A 21,127-nucleotide genomic window follows, 5' to 3' on the forward strand; every position below is an offset into this window, starting at 1 on the left:
TTTGTTTTATGTGATAACATTTTTAACTTGGAGACTATATTCTGATGTCCTGTTGACTGCAGCTTAACTACAGTTTAAATTATGAAAGTTATGTTCATGCAACAGCCTTTATCTGAAAGTTTACTTATGCAACAACTTCTATTTGAAAGTTTATGGGCAGTTTCTGTACATCATAAACACGTGGATAGGACATAGGAGTCATTTCAGCTGCTACTGAAATATGGTTGCCACAGAAAACGGAACATAGCGGTTTTCTGGACTCTTGGGACAGCAATACTGTGTCACTGATGCTTATTGGACTTAGTGTTGAAAGAGTATTGAAATTAAATTAGTATTGAAATATTCAACATACACATTGTCCAGCATGCATATATGTTAGCAGCATTGCCATTTGAAAAGCAGTAACGGATTTTTGATAACCAATAGTAGCCATGGCTTCAATTTCATGCCTCATTTCGAAGGAAAGTGGGATATCCATGCAACATTCAGACAAAAGGACTAGTCCTGCACGCCGAGCCACCAATGACTCTTTTTCCAGTGCTAGTTTGTGGGATGTAACCAAGTAGTTATGATTCTGTATGTCCAAAACTATAGTCAAACTATGTCGTTTGAAAAATCTGGCAGGATTAGGGTATATAGCTGCAACCCTGATGAAAGGTGGCTTGGCTGAGGACCATATCTCAGGAAATCTTCATTCTTTACCTGTTTCCAACAGAAACTCCCACTGGGAACTTGGCTAGGTCATTTTATTCATGCTTTACTTGCCTGCTTGTAAAATGCCATAATACTTTCCAGAAATACTGTGAGGATAATGACTATGAAAGAAGGATTTTAAAAAATGCAATCTGTTTCTACAAAATATTTCAAATGAGTTAATTTTTAATTAACTTTTAGTTCCAGTTATGTGCATACATTTTTTTCCATTTTTACTAGAATTTTATATTTGAGTATTGTTTTATTTCACTACTCCTTCCTTTTGCTTTTTCTTTTCCCCATTTCTCAGTTTTTGAAAATTTAACTTTTTCAAAATTTTCACTTCTTACAGAATTTAACTTTTTTTTTCTTTTTTGTGAAAGAAATATACACTGTGCTCAGTTACATATACAGTGTGCTCAAATACTAAAGTAGTAAGTGCTGGAAGGAAAGAGAGGACAAACAATACCTACCGTTTCACAGAACAGCAGTAAAAGGATGCAAATGGGGGCAACTCACAGTTTACACCAAGGTCCCATTTTTTGATGCAACAGCTAATGGAAACTGGCTAATTGGAAACTGAATACTGGAAATTACTAACAAATTTATACGTTAAAGGCCTATAAATCTATTCTATTACTCTGCCAGGAACAGCCAATCCAGGTTTATTTTCTCACATTTTCTTAAGAAGCTAAAGGTCTTAAGGTATTTTTTCCTGCTGTGAGCAATCTGACAGAACCTTTGCTGTCACATATATTATTAAACCCCATTATCCTAATCCTTTTTGCTCTTCTTGCTTGCTGTTTCTTCCAAGGAAATACATGAAACAAATTTACTATTTTTACTTTGAATAACAGTACATGCAGTATAATTTAAAAGGAAGTTTATTTTTACTTATGTAAAAATTAAGTAGGATCCCATTGACATGAAGTGGTTTCATTAAGAACTTATCTTTGTTTCTTATCCTTTATTTGACTTTTTTCCCTCCAGGTGAACAACTTTCCCCTCATTCTTCTGACATTCTTTTTCACATAAGTATCTGATGGGAAACTTGTCAAATGATCTTAGAAAATTCAGACACACTGCATTTATTGCACCCTTATTGGCTTTCCAGCAGAATACTTACAAAAATACTAACAAAGCATGTCATAGATTTATCTGTGGTTTTTTTCATTGTATCTTATTTTAACAACTGCTTAGTCTTTAAATGTTTACTGCTTCTTAGTAATGTAGAACAATTTACATGAAATCAGTTACTATAGAATATTCACACTTAGTAGACAAAATTATTTTCACTGGTAACTGCTCATAAAGATTTGTCTCCCTGGCATGACTAGACACTGAACTCTGTAATACCAACCCTAAGTGACAAAATAAGGTGTTCTAACCCTAACTTAAATAGTCCTGGTTATGCAGAAGCTTAAAGGTCTTTTATTTCATGACACTAACTAAACAAGAATTCCTCTCTGTAAGCTACCCAAAGAACTTTGGATGTGCTGTCAACACAAAGGAAGGTGCAACCATGGTCTTGTTAGGATATTATGACACGTTAACCTATTATCAGCCTCTGGTGAGCTTAGCAGAGTGGGTGGTTTGTTATTAAGATAGGAGTTGCTCAAGGTATTATAGTGAGTGGTCTTGTTGCTTTACTGGGCAGCATTTTTCACTGCTGCTTAAAGACTGAACGCACGGCTGCCAGCTGTTCTGCAGCAAAATTTTCTAATACAGGTATTTTTATGAATGAGAATTAAAACACACTCCATTTTATAGCTAATAAACCCCTTAGTAATCCTTCAAAATTAAATACTCTGGAGAAAAACCAAACCCTGTGAATTTTACGATACACGATCCCCTAACTATTTCATATGCTACAGTTAACACACTAAATTATTAGAAACGTATTTACCTTAGTATATTTGCAGTAGCTTTCCTTTCTTGTGGCAGAAGGTCAGGGTCTCTCAAAACTTCTTCCAGCAAATTTAACACATTCATTTTCAGCTCGTTGTTCAGCTCAAAATCCTACAAAGGAAAACAATTTTACTTCCTTTTGTTTTAACAACGTTGATCAAATAATTGAAAGGATATACTTTTGTGAGTTTTGCCTTTTTTTTTTTTTTTTTTTGCTATTAGGTTTGAAAATATTTAGAAAACTTGGAAAGCTGTTGTAGCTGTTGAACAGGCTACAAAAGTGGGAGCCCGAAAGGCTGTAATTTATCTCCTTTTCTGACCTTTATCTTCTGTGTGGAAATGGGCAGATCACTTAACCTTTCTCTTCTGAAGTAAGAACTACGTCTCACCAATACCCACAAAATGCCTTATCCTCTCTTCTTTTGTGATGACTATAAAAGTGGAAAAACACTTTAATTGCAATACCGAGACCACTGCCTAGCGAGGTTGGACGCTGGGTTTTTTTCACTGTTTTCTCAAGTTTCTCTGTTTATCTGCCTCCCACTCTGGTATTTCTTATCTCATACTCACCCTTTTGGAAAGGTCTGCTTTTTTGTTCCACATAGTGGAGTACTCAACCTAATAAGCTTGATAAATCAGACTAGTTCTCTGGCACTGCACATAAGAGCTTCAGCATTTTAATTATTTCTGAGGCAGACTGATACCTGACACAGGAAAACCCAACAACCATTTCTGTTGATCTCTGATATTGGAGAAAACCAAAGAATAGAACAACGTATGAACTTTAAGGTGGGAACTTACAGGAGTAGACTGCAAAAATGCTTTTATTGAGCTCAAAGCTAGCATTTCGGTAAGGAAACTAAACCCAAAACCTTCAGTCATCTAGTGCATCGTAGAACTTCCTTGATAACCCACAGTTACTTGCAAGCAAGACCATGTTTGTGGCAAGCCCCTGCTTGTTTCCATGGGAATGAAGCCACAAAGTTATTGAAACTGGGAAATGTTAATTTTCCCAAAGAATCAGCTACAACCCTTTCTGTTGCGACAGGCTCCTAAACTGACAGGACTTCTGGAGATAGGTGTCTCTGAGGAGAACCGTCCCTGGTGAAGACACATGTCCCCACACCATGTGTTTCACTTGAGGGGATGCGGGAGCATCAGAGAGCACCCAAAGCCACGAAAGAAGGTGATGCTTAGTTTGGAGAAGGGATGAAATACTTAAGACAAGGAGGATGATGCATGGTCATTAAAGAAAGTGATGTCACAGCCATGCTTATAGCACTTTTTTGAGAAAGCTTATTGCTCAAAACATGAGCACTCAGAAATACCCTGCTGTCACCCGCCAGCAATGCCTTGGGCATTTCCCTCCTGTTACAAGCATCCCTTTTTACCCTTCAAAAGTCTTCTCAACTTGGCCAGAGCTAATTCATATTTTGAAACCAACTAGGATCCGTGTCTTAGTTTTTTGTGATGCTTGTCCATATTAGAGGATGTTGGAGAACAGGAAGCTGTGCAGTAGTGGGTTACATATGCCTGAAAAACTAGCAAAAAAATAGTTCCAGGTACTGCATTTTGTTTGTTTTATAAAATAAGTTTTCTGTAGCCATTGTCCAAAATGCCTCCTTTAGCAACTGTTTTAGCCTGTTTGCAAAAAAAAGACAGAGATTTTTATTTTTTTATTTAGGGTATGGAAATGTGACTAACCAGTGAAAGCATGAGGAATGTAACTAAACTACATGAAAGTACTATTCGCTCCAGTGATTTTTAAAAGAAAACCATTTGGAATATGAAACTATCAAAAATTAGGTAAAGCAGAAACCTTGAATCTGCACAAGCTTAAGCAACCAGCGTAATTAATAATAGTATTGTCTGTCCTATAGTTTGATGGTGGCCACTCTATAAAAGAAGCTGGGTATCTTTGCTAGTCATGCTACAAAAATATCATCAAACAGAGAAGGTATCCAAGAGCTGACAAACCTAACATCCTCATTTAGCACGTTGGGTAAAATTCTTCACCAGCCACTGAAAATGGGCAGATATCAACAACGTGATCAGGATTGTATCTCCAAGTATGTTTTCAAATCATAATTGGTTGATTATTTTCATTACAGGATATTTTTTCTCAAGAAGTCTTGCTTTATTGCTACTAAATTTATCACAAAAAAAGGCTATATTTTAAAAGTTATTTAATTCATGGATCAGGATGGGGAAGCCTCACCTATGAATATCAGACTCAGCAAAAACAAAGCACTTTCAGTTTTGCATGTTTACAAGCTTTACAATCTTATAAGTAATGAGAATTATTACATTGTATGTTAACAGCAAAACATGTTTGTTGAGTTATCTCCACAAGATAGTAGTCCTGGAATCGCTGGAAAAACTCATACTGTTGGCAAGCTATATGAACACTTGGTTCCTAGGGTTAGGGCTATCTTCCACTTCAATCACACTGGCTTTAGAAGAAACTTCATGGTGGAAGAATCCACTTTAACCTCAGAAAAATGAGAAGTCCTAGACCCTTTATCAGCATAACCAGCCCAAACTATCGTGGATGATAGGGACTGATAGGGATTATAGACAGAGGATGCATTGGTTTGTGTGACTCCTCCAGTCCCAGCTGCTGTCACACCGGTACGCCAGCCTGACCACAACTAGAAGATGTCACTTCACAGCACAGCCTTCCCAGAGGACAGACCTGGCCCTATGTCCATGCAATTTCTTACTGCCCAAAATCTCTTTTTTGTGCCGGGAGGTATTCTTTTTTATAGCGATGTGCCAGCTGCTGCTTATAACGTGAGGAGAAAAAAGATGAAAAAAGGTGGGTTTCAGAAGAAAACTGGAGAGCTAATCTATTTTTCCATTGAAGTTCATGATCTAGGGGGTACTGAGATTCCAGTGTGATGAGCAATATATAAAAAATCTAGGGAAATCATTCCACTTAAACATGTGCATATACTTAACTCTATGTAGAAAGGTTAACATGAGAATTATAGAAACAAAATATGAGAATTACACATGAGAATTATACAAACACCAAAATACTTAGCAACCAAAATTATATCTATCTGTATTGTGGGCGTTATATATTACATATTATATTATATCTATTTATAGTATAGGCACATATAGATCTATATGTAACTATATATAGGTCTAGATATATTGTATACATGTATATCACATCTCTCTATATAATTTTAGACCACTTTCATGACATTTTTATCTGTTGTGTCACCTGTTAATATGTTTCACTATTTCTTCCAGCCATTGGAAGGACTCGCAACAAGACCCTGCCACCATCCTCAGCAGTGAAGGCTGGAAAACCTGAGTAAACCCGCTATACTGGCTTACATTTAAATTGCTGCATGTGTTAGACTATCGCAATGTGCAAAGAGACTTTTAGTTGAAATTTATGTATCACAGAAGGAATGCAGTTGGTCAGACAAGAACCATTCAATCTTCCAGCAGGCACATTTAAATTTGATAGTGGTCTAATCCTTCTGAGAAGGTACATACCTCTAATATATTTTAGAGTCCATAATAGCCTAAAGATTTGTGGGTCTTATTCAGATTTTCATTTGACTTAAGCAGAGAAATTAACTAAGATTTCCAAGCAAAATTTAAACTTTTATTTTTAAGTCCATTACTGGAAGATATTTCTTCCATATTTATTTAATATTTATACTGCAAAACCACTTATGAAATGTGCAGATATAGAAAAAATGACAGCTGATGAGTTAAGTAGGAGGTCTGCCCTGGAGTCACCTAGGATAAGAATAGAATGTATGAAGTTCCCAACCAATCAAAAGCACTATGCACCATGTTCAACACCACTTAATGAAGTTTCCAACAGTAGAAGACTGCAGCAACAGAGAGAAGTGTATTAATTTTGCTGTCACCCACCTGCACTATGAAAGCAAAAGCCTCCTTTGTAACTACAGAGCGCCAAAGTCAGCATGATTACATTTTAAGTAGACTCATAACCAGCCTGTTGATCTCTATCATGCACAGGATTAGACAGTTTTTATAAAGTGCAAGCACATTCCCTTGCCAGAAGGAGCTAGGAAAGCTGTGTTGCAGTATGAGAAGTGCTTCAGAAGCAACCTATTCCTGCTGAGCAGAAAAAAAAAAGGGGGGAGGAAAAAAAGGGAAAAAAAAAAGAAAAAAAAAAGAAAAAAAAAAGAAAAAAAAAAAGGGGGGATGATGGATTTGGAATCACTGGCCAGAAGAAAAGAGACTACAGCAGAGGCAGAAGAAAGCAAGAAAAAGAAAACTTAGCTATGCTGGTGAGGTACAACTAGAAATATGTAGATTTACTATCGGTGGTTTATGCAGAGAATATAATTTTCAAGTTTTGACATGGGCTCAGTGAAACCCTAAAAGCTTTTCCTCCCCTCTTTCTTTAAATTTTCCTAAGAGAGAGGAAACATTTTTCATTTAAACAATGTGAGGAAACATTGAATAACCCAGACAAATGAAACCTAATTTGTATTTGTGTACATCAGTGATAAGGACTACAGAAAACACGGGAGGGAGGGAAGGAAGGGACAGGAGGAGAGCGGGGAAGGAATTGTGCATGGAGAAACCACAAAGAAATTCTAGAGAGAACCCTTTCACAGAGTTGCATCATCCAACTTCAACACAACCCTACACGCTTCATGTAAATATAATCTCACCTAAGTTCAGCGCTGAAACCAGAGCCAACTGTTCAACTCCTCAGGCACCTGCTTACAAGGCAAAAAAGCCAACTGGCAGCTGGCTTCGTCACCCTGTGGTTTCCATGTGAAGGGGAGGAGGACGAGTATGAGTTGTCAGGATAAATGAAGCACTACTCCCTCATGACAGTCTTTGCTGAATGTATTTGGACTCATTTTATTAGTTTCTCTCTCTTTTTAATTCTAATTTTCTGTTAGGTAGTATTATGCTCTGAGGAGACCCGGGAATGGGAAGTTCTCCAGCTGCTTGGCCAGCATCGGTGGAACGTGCCACCCACCCCAGTATCACACCCCAAGCTGGCAGGGCTCGCCACAGACGGGGGGACGGCTCTAGCCAGCTGACCGAGAGTGCCTCCCAGGCTGGAAGCCTTTTTTCAAGCAGGGAATGAAGGGAGCTGACTGCTCCCAATTCAGCTTCCCAGCCCTGGCACGCACAGCCCATGGTCTTTCCACAGACGCTCCCAGGTGTAGCTGATATTATCACTACAAGCAAGAAGACTCAATGCACGGAAATCTTTTCCTAGCCACTTCTCTTCATCTTGTTAGTGAGAATTTTTCAATCCATAAACCACAAATAAGAGAAGCTGAAGAGGGATGCGTTAGATGGAAACAAGGGTAAGCAGAAAAGAGAAACACGGGGAAAGAACAAGTAGTAGTCACATTCCTAAAACGGAAGGTGAAGTAACCAGAGAGGCACCAAGTAAGAACAAATGTCAGGCAAAGACAGAAATTGGTGGGACTTTGGCATAACAGCTGGAGATATGAAAGTTTTAAGAGGCACCTGGAAGAGAAAATGCTCTGAGGGAGAGGAAAGAAGAGTTAAATTAGTGAAGTGAGAAGAAAAAATCTAATGAAGGATTACAAATGTCAGACGCGAAAGGGCATGTAAAGCTGCATGTAACCTGCATGTAAAGCTAGAGTCAGGTTTTGGATGTCTCTATGAATACCCATATGAAGTGGAGATACTGTGTGCAGACTCATTGTCTTTTGTCCCCAACTGCAGCAGCAAACTGAAAATAGCAGATGGGCACAGACACTGAGAAAGACTAGCATTGCTACTGGCTATAATTGATTACTTCAAAGTGACAGGCTAATGATAAAACCCTGCTGGGAGCCCAGAATTGGAGATATTCAGGAGGGCAGAGAGATCTACTGAAGGACTGTTTACAGGGAATTTGGAATATTTTTAATAGATGGGTTTTGCCCTACAATTTTATTATATCTGCTCTCATGCCAAAGTATAAACAGATAATTATTTCAGTGGCATCAGTGGAGTGACTCTTCATCTTCTACACAGCAGATCAAACTCTATTACAGTTAACCAGGGTTAGCCCAGTGCTGCAGTCCTCTAAAACTACATTTCATTTTCCAACATAAAAGCACACTTCAGCTATCACATGCAATTGTGCTGAGGGAGATGTTTATAAATTCACCTGCAGCAAAACATTTACACACATGGAAGGCAGAGATACAAGATATTATAACTGGCTATCAGGAAAATTTATCCCTGAACGTGAAGTAAGTCTGGCTTACTTCAAGAAGCAAGCAAAGGACAACAGCTTTGTCTTCCAGTTAGTTTCAAGTGCAAAGAGACAGTCATCATTTGGGGAAGAGTGCCAGCCCTGATTCTACAGTATCAGCATTAGCCTGTCACTCCTGATGGAATATAATCAGGTTAAAAGTACAAGCTATGTTCATAGCATGACTGAGTAATTCTCAGCACATACAATACAAACCTCTCCTCATCCAAGCACTATGTAACCCTGTAGTACAAAGAAACCGTGAAAGAAGAATCTAGCCATTATGTATTGTCAGATTAAAGTGTTCAGGACAGATAAGAAATGTGACAACCCTGCCTCTAAGTCCTGGGATGTAATATGTTCAAGAGCTTTGCAGAAAGACCTCGGTGAAGAAGGACCTGTCAGGCTCCAGCAGAAGTGGGTGCAGAGTACCGCTAATTAGTTTGACTGACGGCAGGCTTGGCTACCGTTCTGGGGTTGAGTCACGTTCCCTGAAGGGTCATGGTATAGCAAACCCTTACGCTTCTGCGACGTTTGGACAGAGCATAGCAACAATTAAGTGCATTACTATTCAATGCATAACTGTATTCTGCAAAGGGCATAAGTTTATGCAAACTGGATTTCTTCACTAAGTGACCAACAGCATGCCTGAAGGCTCACTCAGGGTTCCCTTGCTCTGCCTCTCTCTGGGGCAACCTCTCTGTTTCTTCGGTTCACAATTTGTACCATGACATCTGTTTATTTCAGAAAGAACCCCAGAAATTTCTTTGCTGTTATAAGGCAGAGGCCACGGATCCTAGGGGTTTATTTGAAATGTAGTTAAAATACAGCACATCTTGCTATCGTACAATAAGCGTGGCTTAAGTGTAATTTGTTCACATTTCTACGATAAACTTACTATAACTTTGCCAGGCATCATATTCATTACTTCATGCCTTTAAACACGAGCCAACTGGGGCTCGTATGAAGGAATTTTTATCTTATTTTTCATTCCAATGTACAAAATGGAATTCGCCAATTCATGTGCACGACAACTATTTTTAACTAACTGAAATCCTCTTTGCTTGACAATTCTCTGTGTACAGGTGTCCTCCATAATCCCTAAGTGCTATCAATAACTACATCTGCAAAACCTTCTGTTGAAAACCCAACATATCTTTATTGGTATGAGCAAGAAAATGACTTGCAGTAGATTATTTCACAGCTGGAGCAAGACAGGCATCAGGCACAAGATCATGACCTATACTCTCAAAATTCAAGCCTTGATCTTCTCCCCAGATCTTGTGGTAACTTCATAACTCACTGACACTGTCTGGCAGCCATCTAGTTTCTAAGAGAGTTAAGATTTGCCAATTCATTCCAGCTGAGATCTTCAAAGAAGCCAACTGGACAAGCACCCAGCTGTCATTCAAAACTGGGAAGTCTGGAGAAGCCATCCTCTCTTTCTTCATCAGCAGATGCGAAAGCTTTCTCCTTGGACAAGCTCCATGTCAATCTGCTTGCCACAGAAGCAGGAAAAACTTGATTTTGTAACATGAAGTGTTTAGATAAAAGACATGCAAGTATTGTTAAACAAGGAAAATGAGGCCGCAAGGCCTCACTAGGACAATGAAAATCATACAAGGACTTTCTCCTCTTGGCCTCCTTTTCCCTTCCTATTTTTCAATCTCTACAGGAGTCAGTGGGAGTTTTATCCTCGGGAGCCCTTTACGTTCCCATCAACGCTGTTGTCTTCACAATGACTCTCTGCCTCGTCATTTGTGTTTTCATTGTTTATAACAGGAGAATCCTACGCTGTTCCTCTCAGTTACATTTTAAAAATGAAATGTAAACATGAACATTCTGCTCTTATTTTGGGCAAAAAGAAAGCTTTTTGGGTTGTAGGTGGCTGAATGAAAAAGACAGAGAAGGTAGGGGAAAAAAGAGGAGCGATAGGGAATGAAAAGAACAAAAATGTAAATAAAAAAACCTGGAAAACCTAAACGAGCCATCTTTCAGGCTGTGCTGGTTTTGGCTGATGAGCAATACAGGTTTAATTCCTCTTGCTCATGTAGTAAAACCAAAAAGTATGTATCACATTATGCGAGAATGTTTTTTTCCAAATTTCTATCTGTGCCTTGGGAGCTCCTGCAGACATTAATTAGTTCCTTCTGTCCTCCTGAAAGGGCTGCAGATCTGGCATTATCACTATATATTTACTTGGAAGTGAGGCTCCTACAGTGTATTACCCAAGTTTTAAAAATAATGAATCCTTTTTCTAAGCATTGTTTAGTATGATTTCAAGGTAACAAAACCGCTTTATGAAAGCACATCCTCACTGAATAGGTTGAACTGTTAATTTTTATTATTCTGTTTCCTGGCCACAGACAGGTTTACATGTTAAATACGGTCCATACTCAGATAAATTTTAAAAAAGACGTGCTTTAAACAAAAAACAACCCTGAAGCATCCACAACTGTGGTTTTGACACAGTTGCAAGATACTGTAGAAAGCTAATTCATTCCATAGCCCAGCAGAGGAAAGACCCTCCAAGCCCTGGCCAAGGATTTGCTAGAGAAAAGTGAGGAAACACAAGGCTTTGAACCATTTGTTTGGATAATTCCTCTATCCCTTGGTTCATGCACTAACCCTGACCCATGCTATTATACGCTTGAGAGCAGCACACTAAAGCAAGCCAAAGGGATCCAGAGGGAGGGATGGAGGGCAGGGAATAACTAAGTGGGATGATATATGTAAGAGCATTTTTTAACAGATGGTTGTACGTTACATTGCACACATTTCTGAACACAGCCCTCACACTCCTGCGTGACTGTGCAGCACCTCATGTGCTCTGGGTACTAGAACACAATAAATCAGTACAATTACTAGGGCAGACAAATAACTTGTAGAGAATTGACTGGCACTGGTGGATCAGAGAGTGCCAGAACAGAGCTAGTTATGCTGCAGAGTTGCTCACATGCTGCAACACTAAGCATGTCTGTAGTAGCATCTCGCACCCTAAAAAGAGAACTGAAACACACAGTTTACCCATCTAATGCCTTTGCTTCTCTTTACATCTCGTAATAAGGAGATGGCATTTTGGCAGGAAAAAATCTGCACAGCAGGTCCCCTTTTGCAGTGGCGCAGGCTAGCAATGACCACAAGGATCTCAGGCACATCACAAGGAAAACAGTCTACCAGACAGTGGGAGAAGCTTCTCCCACAGAGGACAGAAATTGCCTATTTAGTGTCAGGAGTTTTTGCAGCAAAAGCAAATTCAAAGCCAAGTGGAGAGAAAACAGTATCAGCAAAGCATACGGAATTGCACGTTTATCTTTGCGAATATCAACTTATTTTATTCAACTTTTTTTTTTTTTAAAGAGAATAAAACCTGCCCTTGACTGCTGATGAAGGTGAAGGATGTCTCAAATGATTAAGTGGCCAGAGAATGATGCAAATATCTTAAAATGTAATAAAGTTTTGGCAGGTCTGTTGATCTCATGGAATTTTAATACTTACATTGTTTTGTCATTTTGGAAATCTAACAAGCGTTTCTTCACCCAGCCACGCTAGTGGCTAAGGGTTCTCTGGCTTGCAGTTTGTGTTGTTACTGTAAAATGAGGCTCTGAGCTACTGCTCTCCCAGGACTATACATCTTTACTGCCAACATTTCATACTGTTTGGCCAGACAGTAATTCTTCACTTGCCTTCCTTAAAGCAGTCCTGTCCCATATTTTTTTGGCAGAAACTAGTCAGTCGTTTCTGGTTTGCTGAGGTCTTCTGTCCTTTCTCTCTCCCTAGTCTCACAAGTAAACAACACAAAAAGCTGCTGTTCTGCTGTTGTAGCATCCATTACTTTCTGTGCCAAAGCCCTTGCATTTTAAAATATTTGCTATATTGGAGTACTGGATTAAGAGAGCTAGAAAATTAAAATCTGCTACCCTTGCCACAGAAAAAATAAAAGGCAGTGAGTGACTACGGAGCGCAGGTAATAGATTCCACTTTGAAAACACACAGTGTTGAATTTTTACTCATTACTTTTGTCCTCTTAACATTTTTAAAAGAATACTAATTGTAAACATTACGCAAAAGTAGGTGCAAAAGTATTCAGGACAATATTATAATTTTGCATCTCATGGGTTTTGAAATGGAAACAGAGAACACTTGTATTTTTAAGGACAGAAGGTATATTTTTGGTAAGTTGCTACAATGACAGAGTACGCTTGCACTCTTCACAGTTACTTTGTGTTTACAATAATCATCACAACTCAATCAGGGTCAGCTCTGAAACTTAAACTTCAGTCTAACTAGTTGTAGACAGTTGCTTAATGTAGACCAAAGTCTGATGACTCCTAACGTTTTCACAACCACATTAATTAACCATCTTTTAATTAGTATAGAGGGTCAACTCAACCCATAGCAGTTACTTAATACAAACTGTGGCAGGGACACAGTAAGTATGTACAGTACGCTACTGTAACACAGAACAGTAATAACAGACTTCTGCCGTTCCCATTACAGCTCAAGATTTTGCCATGCAATGATTTTCATTTAACAGGTAGTCAAAGAGAACTTGGTGTATACAGGTTGTTTCCAATAACTAAAAATGTTTAATCATTCCCATGATACCAAGAGAGGTTTTATTAATCTCTTCTGGGCTGTTCAGCTTTTCAAACATAACCAATTTTCCAACTTGCACATTTTTTAAAGAGTTCATTCTCTAGCAAACTTAACCTCTATGAAAATTAAACCTATTACATGGAAAAAAAGGGAATTGACTTTGACAAAGGACAGTTTGACATTGCTGCAGTTAGCTGTGCAATAAACCTTTTTCAGATCAAGTGTTCTTGATTATTAACATAAAGAACAAAGCAGTCTATAATTGCCATGAAGTACCATCCATCCAAGGCATAACAAAAATCTTTCATTGCTTCCAAAGCACTTTCACTCTTTCTCTTTCCTTCCCTCCTTCTTTCTTTCCTTCCTGCCTTCCTTCCTTCCTTCTTTCTCTCCATCCCTCTTCTCTCCTTCCCTCCTTTATTTCTTTCAATAATTTTCCTGGTAGTCTTCTACATGCATGCCAAAATCTTCCAACATTTGTCTCACTTGGCAGCTTAAAGGACATGGTCATCTATGAAATTCTACTAGCTACTCAGATTTTTTTTCCTGCCCTCTGCCAACACAATTTTATGATTACATATCAGACCCACAGTCCTGTCATGGTTATAGAAGGACCAACATGAAGGACTGGTGCCTCTTTCCGTATATGATTCACAACACATAAATAAATACCTGTATGCAAACAAAAGCATTTTAACACATTCAGTCGAAGCAATTGAACCAAGCTGTCTGTGGCATGAACACTCACAGTCAAAAAGAATAATCCAACCTGCTCATTATATATTTCAACACATATTACAACAGTAAAGTACTCACACACAATGTTATCAGGAATAATGTTGTAACTGGATATTTTCCGGAGAGCTTTGCAAGGCTGGATGAAGGATTCTTCACTTACTTAACAGTGTGTTCTTACAAGCTAATTTTCCATATTATCTTTACAGCACTGACTTTTCAGGCTGTTTGACCTCCACTACACCATACAGCAGCACTGCCTAAAAACATTTTGTAGGGAGAACGCTGTATAACAGATGGAGAGGAGAAGGGTGCAACAGGAGAATACCTGAGAATGCTTGGAGACCCAGTGGCGCAAGACATTTAGGACGCGATTCGTGGCTGCTCTGCGTATTATGAACTCTTTGTCGCACATGCGTTCAGAATTGTTAAATCCTGTGTGGAAAAAACACACATTAAAGTTAATGGAGGCAGCAAAAATTCAAATACAATATGAATAACTTGGGTAAACTGAAAGCTCATAGAACATTTATATGTAATAAAAGGAAAGATGCCTATATAGACTTTCAAATAGGACCATTTAGACTGCTGAAATTCTGCAAGATCAGTAGAATACAACCCTGCCTATCATAACTAATAAAGACACCTCCTTGGGTCAGCATTCAGTTTTAGAAAGATGAAGAATATCTGCCTGCATCATTAACATCAGATGTCCCTCCAGTATGGAAGAAAGTAACAGTAAAAACCAGAACCAGACCAAAAATGTACAGGGCCTGTAATCAAGCAGACTACAGAAGGAAAGTAAGTATGATTTAGAAGGGGGAAAGAGGTAAATTCCAGAAGTGGTAAAGAAATAGGGGAGGATAGTAAACAGAGAGAAGAAGATCGTAAACACAAGAAATGTTCCTTTGTAAGAGCAGTATTTTACAGGCTCTACTATTCAACAGAGACTGTTCAAATAAGCTATTTGGTTTTTTACCACTGGGGTGACAAGAAAGTGGGAAGGTATACAGCAAACACATCTACAACCCCAGCTGCCTGAAAACAAAGATTTGCCAACTGCAGCATTTCCCCCCACATCTTGTAAAGACAACTTTTTTTTTAGTCAGCAATATTTACTTATACAGAAATCATTTTAAAAACAAAGTTTCTTCCTACATTCACGCTATTGCTTCTTTCTCTTCTCATTCAGCTTTAGCTCTATCATAAATACCATCTGTATGATAAAATAATGATCACATTACCTTAATAATAATATCACTACATTAAAGCCCCGAATTTTAAAAAGAAATTGATAACTCTGAAAATGCACTTGAGAAGTTAACATTTTTCTAAGTTTCTGTTAGATTTGATCTTACACTGTGCTGCTTTCCATTTCACTCAGTGCAGAGTTGTTCCAAAGCACAACTGGAAACACCCTTCCATATGACCAATACTTTACTTTTTTTTTGCATAAAAGCTGTTCAAAAGCCTGTGTATTATTATAAACAGCTAATAATTATTCTGTGAGAAACCCATTGGAGGTATTCTTAGAGGCTAGTGTCAATTTTGCTCTATTTTTATTAAAGACAATCAAAAAAATCCAAATTGCTTCTTTATACTTTTGGAAAGATAAGCAGGAAAAGAAGTTTAACTGTAGTCTTACATCTTTTACTGCAAGTTGGATCCCAAACCCCAAATCTATTTTCTACACTGATGTTTCGTGGAAGTTTTTTAAACTATGGCATATTACACTGCAGTTGACATCTAAGATTCAATATCAAAGGAAGTTTCATATTAAAACATCTTCAGGAGTTTCATTGCCCATAAACAGCAAAGTACACAAAATCTCTTGAGGCTTTACTCAGTAAAAGGTAACCTAGGCAACATTTTGTGTGTTAATTTTCTATGCCTTTCACAGTTAACCTCTTGCAGAAGCAATTAGGCATACACATTATAAACTGTTCAATTAGCCACTTAATTGCAGCAATGAAAGTCACAATGAAAATTATATATTAAAGCAGTGGAGTCTTTATCAAAGTAACATTAAGGAAAAGAAGTTTCAGTAAGCTGGAACGAAAACAGAAAGAAACCTACAGAGACAGTTTTCAGTTGCCTGCAAAAAGAATAAAAAGAGTAAGAAAGGAAAAAGGAAAATCTCCAGAGACCACTTCAGCAAACTTCTATGGTGCTCAGAATTTCATCAATTTTTAAGCAGTAATTATCTTGTTGTGGAGAATAAGCAACGTGTTCACTCAGATCCACATTGTCAGTACTTAATGTTGATGTCTCGAACCTATAAATGGAGACCTCCAGTTTTGTAAGAAAAGAACTTAGCTGAACATAGATGCATGTGTGAATTTAACTCCGAGTGGGTGACTGATTGTACATCTTCAGGTGTTCAACTTCAAATAAATAACTAAATCAGCGAAATACATTTTTTTCAAAATAAAACTGGAACTCTATTAACTCCATTCTGACCTTGTTTTTAAATACCAAAAAACTCGGAAAGCCAGGATGTGTTTCCTTCTTTCTTCACACCACATTTATAATTTATTGTTCTTTATAGAAACAAAAAAGAATCTGCAAGTCCTCAAGCAACACTCACTGTCCAAGACTTAAATCTGCAGATTGATTTTGAAGAAGATCACGTTTACAACATTTTCTTGTGGAAGTGGAATGGAGTAGAATACCCACTGTTCTCCGTATACTGGCTTAGCATCCTTCCATTTGGATGTCTGGCTTTACCTCAAGGTTTTCCCCCTTGTTTTGAGAAACAGTAGACCTCAGATAGGCTCCAGATTCAGTAGCTTTGACAACAGGTCAGCAGAGTTAGGCCATAAGCCAGAGCCAGTTATGCTGCAGAATAATACATGGAGTCCTTGGACCTTCCTGAGGCAACTGAGGATGTAGCACGACAAAGCTACTGGGACTTGTAGTGTTCAGAAAAAGAAGCCTCTGCTTCTGTTCCTCTTCTACGATCTACCATGCTACTTCCAAGCAAATGCTTCTGCATAGACATGGAACAAACACGGAGCAGTTCAGGATAAAGGGATTGATTATACTCCCACTTCAAAAAGTGGTGACAATGTTCTGGGCAATGCTGGAGACTTGCACTACAACAGAGATGAAGGTGAAGAACAGCCCCTCATGAAGACAGAGGTGTGCAAGTCACCATTGACCGGTGTGGAGAGATCTGCAGAAGCAAAGCGCATGATCCTCTCTAGGTCTATCACCAGAAGACATTGCAAAGGGTGAACCTGTTTAATGGTGTTTAGCACCCTGCGAGCTCTTAGCTATTCCATCCTGAACTGACTTGTAACTGAAGCAGAAGACAGGACTGACAGCGTGCGGTAGAGATCCTTACCATCCACTTCATTAAAATGCCCATCAGGCACAGATTAATTAGATTAGTCTCAAAATCAGAAGTTACTTAATAACTGCTACTATTCACTGGATAAGCTTAAGTGGATGTATATACATGATTTTTTCATTAAAATTACAGACAATAGCCACCATTTTTTGATCTATTCACCTATATATCAGAAGACTATGTAAGTGTAAAGTTATACATAGATAGATACCAGCAAATCTATTCAAAACTAATGTGTCAGCTCCCTTTCAGTCAGTACAGCAACAGCTAAAAACCCCACCATTTAAAGCGGTGGATTGTATCATTCCTGATACTAAGAAAATTATGTCATGTTATTAACCTAAACAAAAGTTAGTGAATATTGAAGGTGAAAGCAAAAGAAATCTCAGTAGTTCTTACAGTCACTGAATAGATCTTTTCATTAATCAAAAGGTGAAGAGAAAAGGTACTCAAGAACATTCAAATTGCACAGAAGACTGGTATCAATTTCAGGATCCTACAAAACTCAGAAAAAATAGAAAAAATGCTAGCTGCAAACAAGTAAGATAAGTAACTTTTTGGTCTTATAACTTCGATAGAAAAGGTCTAAACAAAACACTAAAAAAAAACCAATAAAAACTTATTGCCACAGCTGCATGCAAAACCAGGTCCTTGGTTAGCATTGGTTTTGCTCCTGCTAACTTTCAAAGCCACACGGACTTTGGGACAGAAACTGCAAAGGGGAGATAACGAGACTAGGATGTGATGAAGCCTCTACAGAAGCTATCCAAGCACGCATCAGTGATGGTGCCATCAGTGTTTCCTGCACTTTTCACAGTGCAAATTCCTTCTAATACATCAGCTTTACTGCTGCTCCTTACTTGCTCCTCTCTCTTTCTGCCCACCTAATCATCTCCTAATATAACTCCAAACAAAACCCTGAGCCACCATGACAACTGCAACTATTCCATATGCACAGCCTACTTGTTTATGTATATTTTAAAGAGCCTAGTATATGACATTATCTGGGGCTGCACATTCGTGTCGCCACTTACAGATAACCCACGTGTCTGCTGCTGTCTACACAGCAAAAGGTAACCTAAATCCTCCAATCCTGTCTGGTTTTGCAACAGGTAACAGTGGTGCTAGTCTAGCAGGAACTCCAAGCTACCTCACCTCCTGCAAAAAAACAGGTGACAGCCATGGGCCATACTTCACCCGCTCCGCCTGTCCATATGTAAGAGTGAAACTGGACCTCCACTATGTGACTGCGCAAAGTATGCAACATGAAATTTTGTCGTGGTTTAACTCTGGTAGGCAGCTAAAAGAAAGGGTGCTGACCCACAGACTAGACTTGTGAACTGAGGCTTCAGGTCAGATGTTGATCTGCAAGGAACAAGATTTCATCACACCTCTGAGGCATATCTCAGAGAGCATCCTACTAAACAGTTTCCAGTTAAACTTTTAGCATTGCTGCATCCACTCTATTATTCCCCTATTTCCCTACCTATTTTGGGGCTAGGAACAGTTTTTAACTCTGATTATACAGTCCCTAGCATAATATCATTCCTGTCCATGACTTGGACTTGGAGGCACTCTTAGCCACGTAGGCTATAAATCGAGGTGGGTTGAAAGATTAACAAAATAGCCATATCTGATCAGATAACATTTCACCTAGCTTGGTGTCCAGAAGCAAATGCAAAAGGGGCAATTTTGAAGCAGTCTTTTCCATAGTGTGTTATCCTTGACATCGAGCAGTCTGGGTGCTAACTACACACACTACACTTAAACCTGCAGGAAAGTTGGCATGATTTCTTCTAAGTTCATCTTCACTGTGGTTCCAGGAGAGAAGAGAGGTGTAGGGTCCCATCTAGCAGGATGCCAACTGTTGCAACGTTTTAATTAGCATTCTGGATGGAAGTGCCTGCATCCAGGCCCCATGGTGAAATAACCTGAAACACTCCATGGTGAATATGTTTCTCTCCTGAAGGAAGCAATCTTTCTACATTAGAAATATCAGCAGTATTTCTAATCATTAATCATCTTAGTGAGCAGCTGCTTCAGTGAGTGCTACTTTCAAGTAATGTTTTTCCCCAGTATCTGCTAAGATTAATATATACTGCTTCCACAAATAGTTTCTTCACGTAATGGTGATGCAGAACTTTTACCACAGGCTGTCAAACACAATGCTAGCCTGCCAGTATTGCTAGTTTTAGTGAATTACTTCTTTCAATATAATTTAATCACTCTGTTCATGTACTTGTCTTCAGATTATGTTATGCAAAATCCAGTTTCACCTTCAGATGTTTTTCTTATGTGCACTATAATCAAAACTAATATTTTTATAGCTTCCATTATCACCAAAGATTAAAAAAAAAGGTGCTGATAGACATAAATCTCAACACATGCAGACAAAACCAGATTAAATTATAACAATACCTTGTACATAGATAGCTCTTCTTATCTGAAAGTCTAAAGCACTTTTCAGTGGTATATGTCATGACCTATCCCATTCACAAAGCAAAAAAACACAGGCAATTAATGCCTGCAGGATGTGTCAGTGTTTCCACCTTTGGAATTGCTGCACTCGCGACCAGATCCAAGGATCTCATCACGTGTCAGTGTGAGACAGTGAACAGACCCTCTCCTCAAAAACTACTAAGAAGTCCCTGTAGTAAAATCCTGCCCTGCTTTTTCTTGTTCTACTGAACAAACCTGACTCTATCAGCAATCTACATTATTTCCTCTTTAAAATCCACCTCATCCAAGAGGAACATTTGTATTATGTTAAATTCTGCCCTGTATATTTTAAAGAAATTAAACGATGCACATCTGCTTTTCTATTTAAGATGTCAAAAACTCTCAGCCTAGTTACAGTAACTGCATTCTTTGCATTTTGTTTTTCTGCATTAATACAGCATCATGCGATTCCTGACCACAGTAATTAATTTGTCAAAAGTTTTGATTATACATCTATTTTTAAGGGCTTATCTATACAAAAAACCATTTCTGTTCACAAGATTTAGGGGTAAGTTTTTTGAAGTCATGAAAAGTGACTTCAACAGGTTTCTGGTGTCTTTCTTAGCAAAAAACTTAATTTCAGAAAAAGATTTTATGTGTCAGTTTCACTGAAATACTCTGGAATCATGCACTGAAGCTGTGTTAGCACCTAACATAGGAGAAAATTGCACTCCAGCCTTTGAGTAGGTCACAGCAAACCCCACAGAGTCCCAGGGAGGTAGAAGGGGAACATTCATGGTTCACAAAACAGATGACAAATAATCAAAAAAAGAGTCAAACGTAGTTTTCTGTCTTGTGGTTTTTTTCTTTCTTCTGATAAATATGCTCGTGCGTTGTAGGCCAGTTTCATGATTTAGCCTGGCTCAAATCCTGAAAGCTCAGGCTTGGCAAACATCAGTGATACTTTCTGACCTGAATAAAGAATAAATACAAACCCCAGACTTGGAGCAGAGCAGTTTTCATCCACAGATTAAAACTGAAAAAGCCTCTCCAATATATGCAGCACAAAAGAAAAGCCTTCCCAATATGTATGCAGCACAAAAAAGCTAATTATGAAAAATTTTCCTTGACATACCTAAAGAAGTTTGGATGCCTGTTTAAAGATA

At 38.4% G+C, this 21,127-nt stretch overlaps 1 protein-coding gene across 1 annotated transcript in view; it reads right to left on the minus strand.

The window, feature by feature from the left end:
* Positions 1 to 21,127, minus strand: part of RASGRF2 (Ras protein specific guanine nucleotide releasing factor 2) — a 130,613-nt gene that overhangs the window by 15,820 nt on the left and 93,666 nt on the right. The window contains exons 18-19 of the mRNA XM_075138211.1: positions 14,499 to 14,605; positions 2,600 to 2,712 (exon numbers count right to left, since the gene is read on the minus strand). Of these exons, the coding sequence (XP_074994312.1) occupies positions 2,600 to 2,712; positions 14,499 to 14,605 (220 nt within the window). The remainder of the gene's footprint in view (positions 1 to 2,599; positions 2,713 to 14,498; positions 14,606 to 21,127) is intronic.

This window comes from Calonectris borealis, chromosome Z, assembly GCF_964195595.1.
Source record: "Calonectris borealis chromosome Z, bCalBor7.hap1.2, whole genome shotgun sequence".
In the NCBI taxonomy this organism is placed as follows: Eukaryota; Metazoa; Chordata; class Aves; order Procellariiformes; family Procellariidae; genus Calonectris; species Calonectris borealis.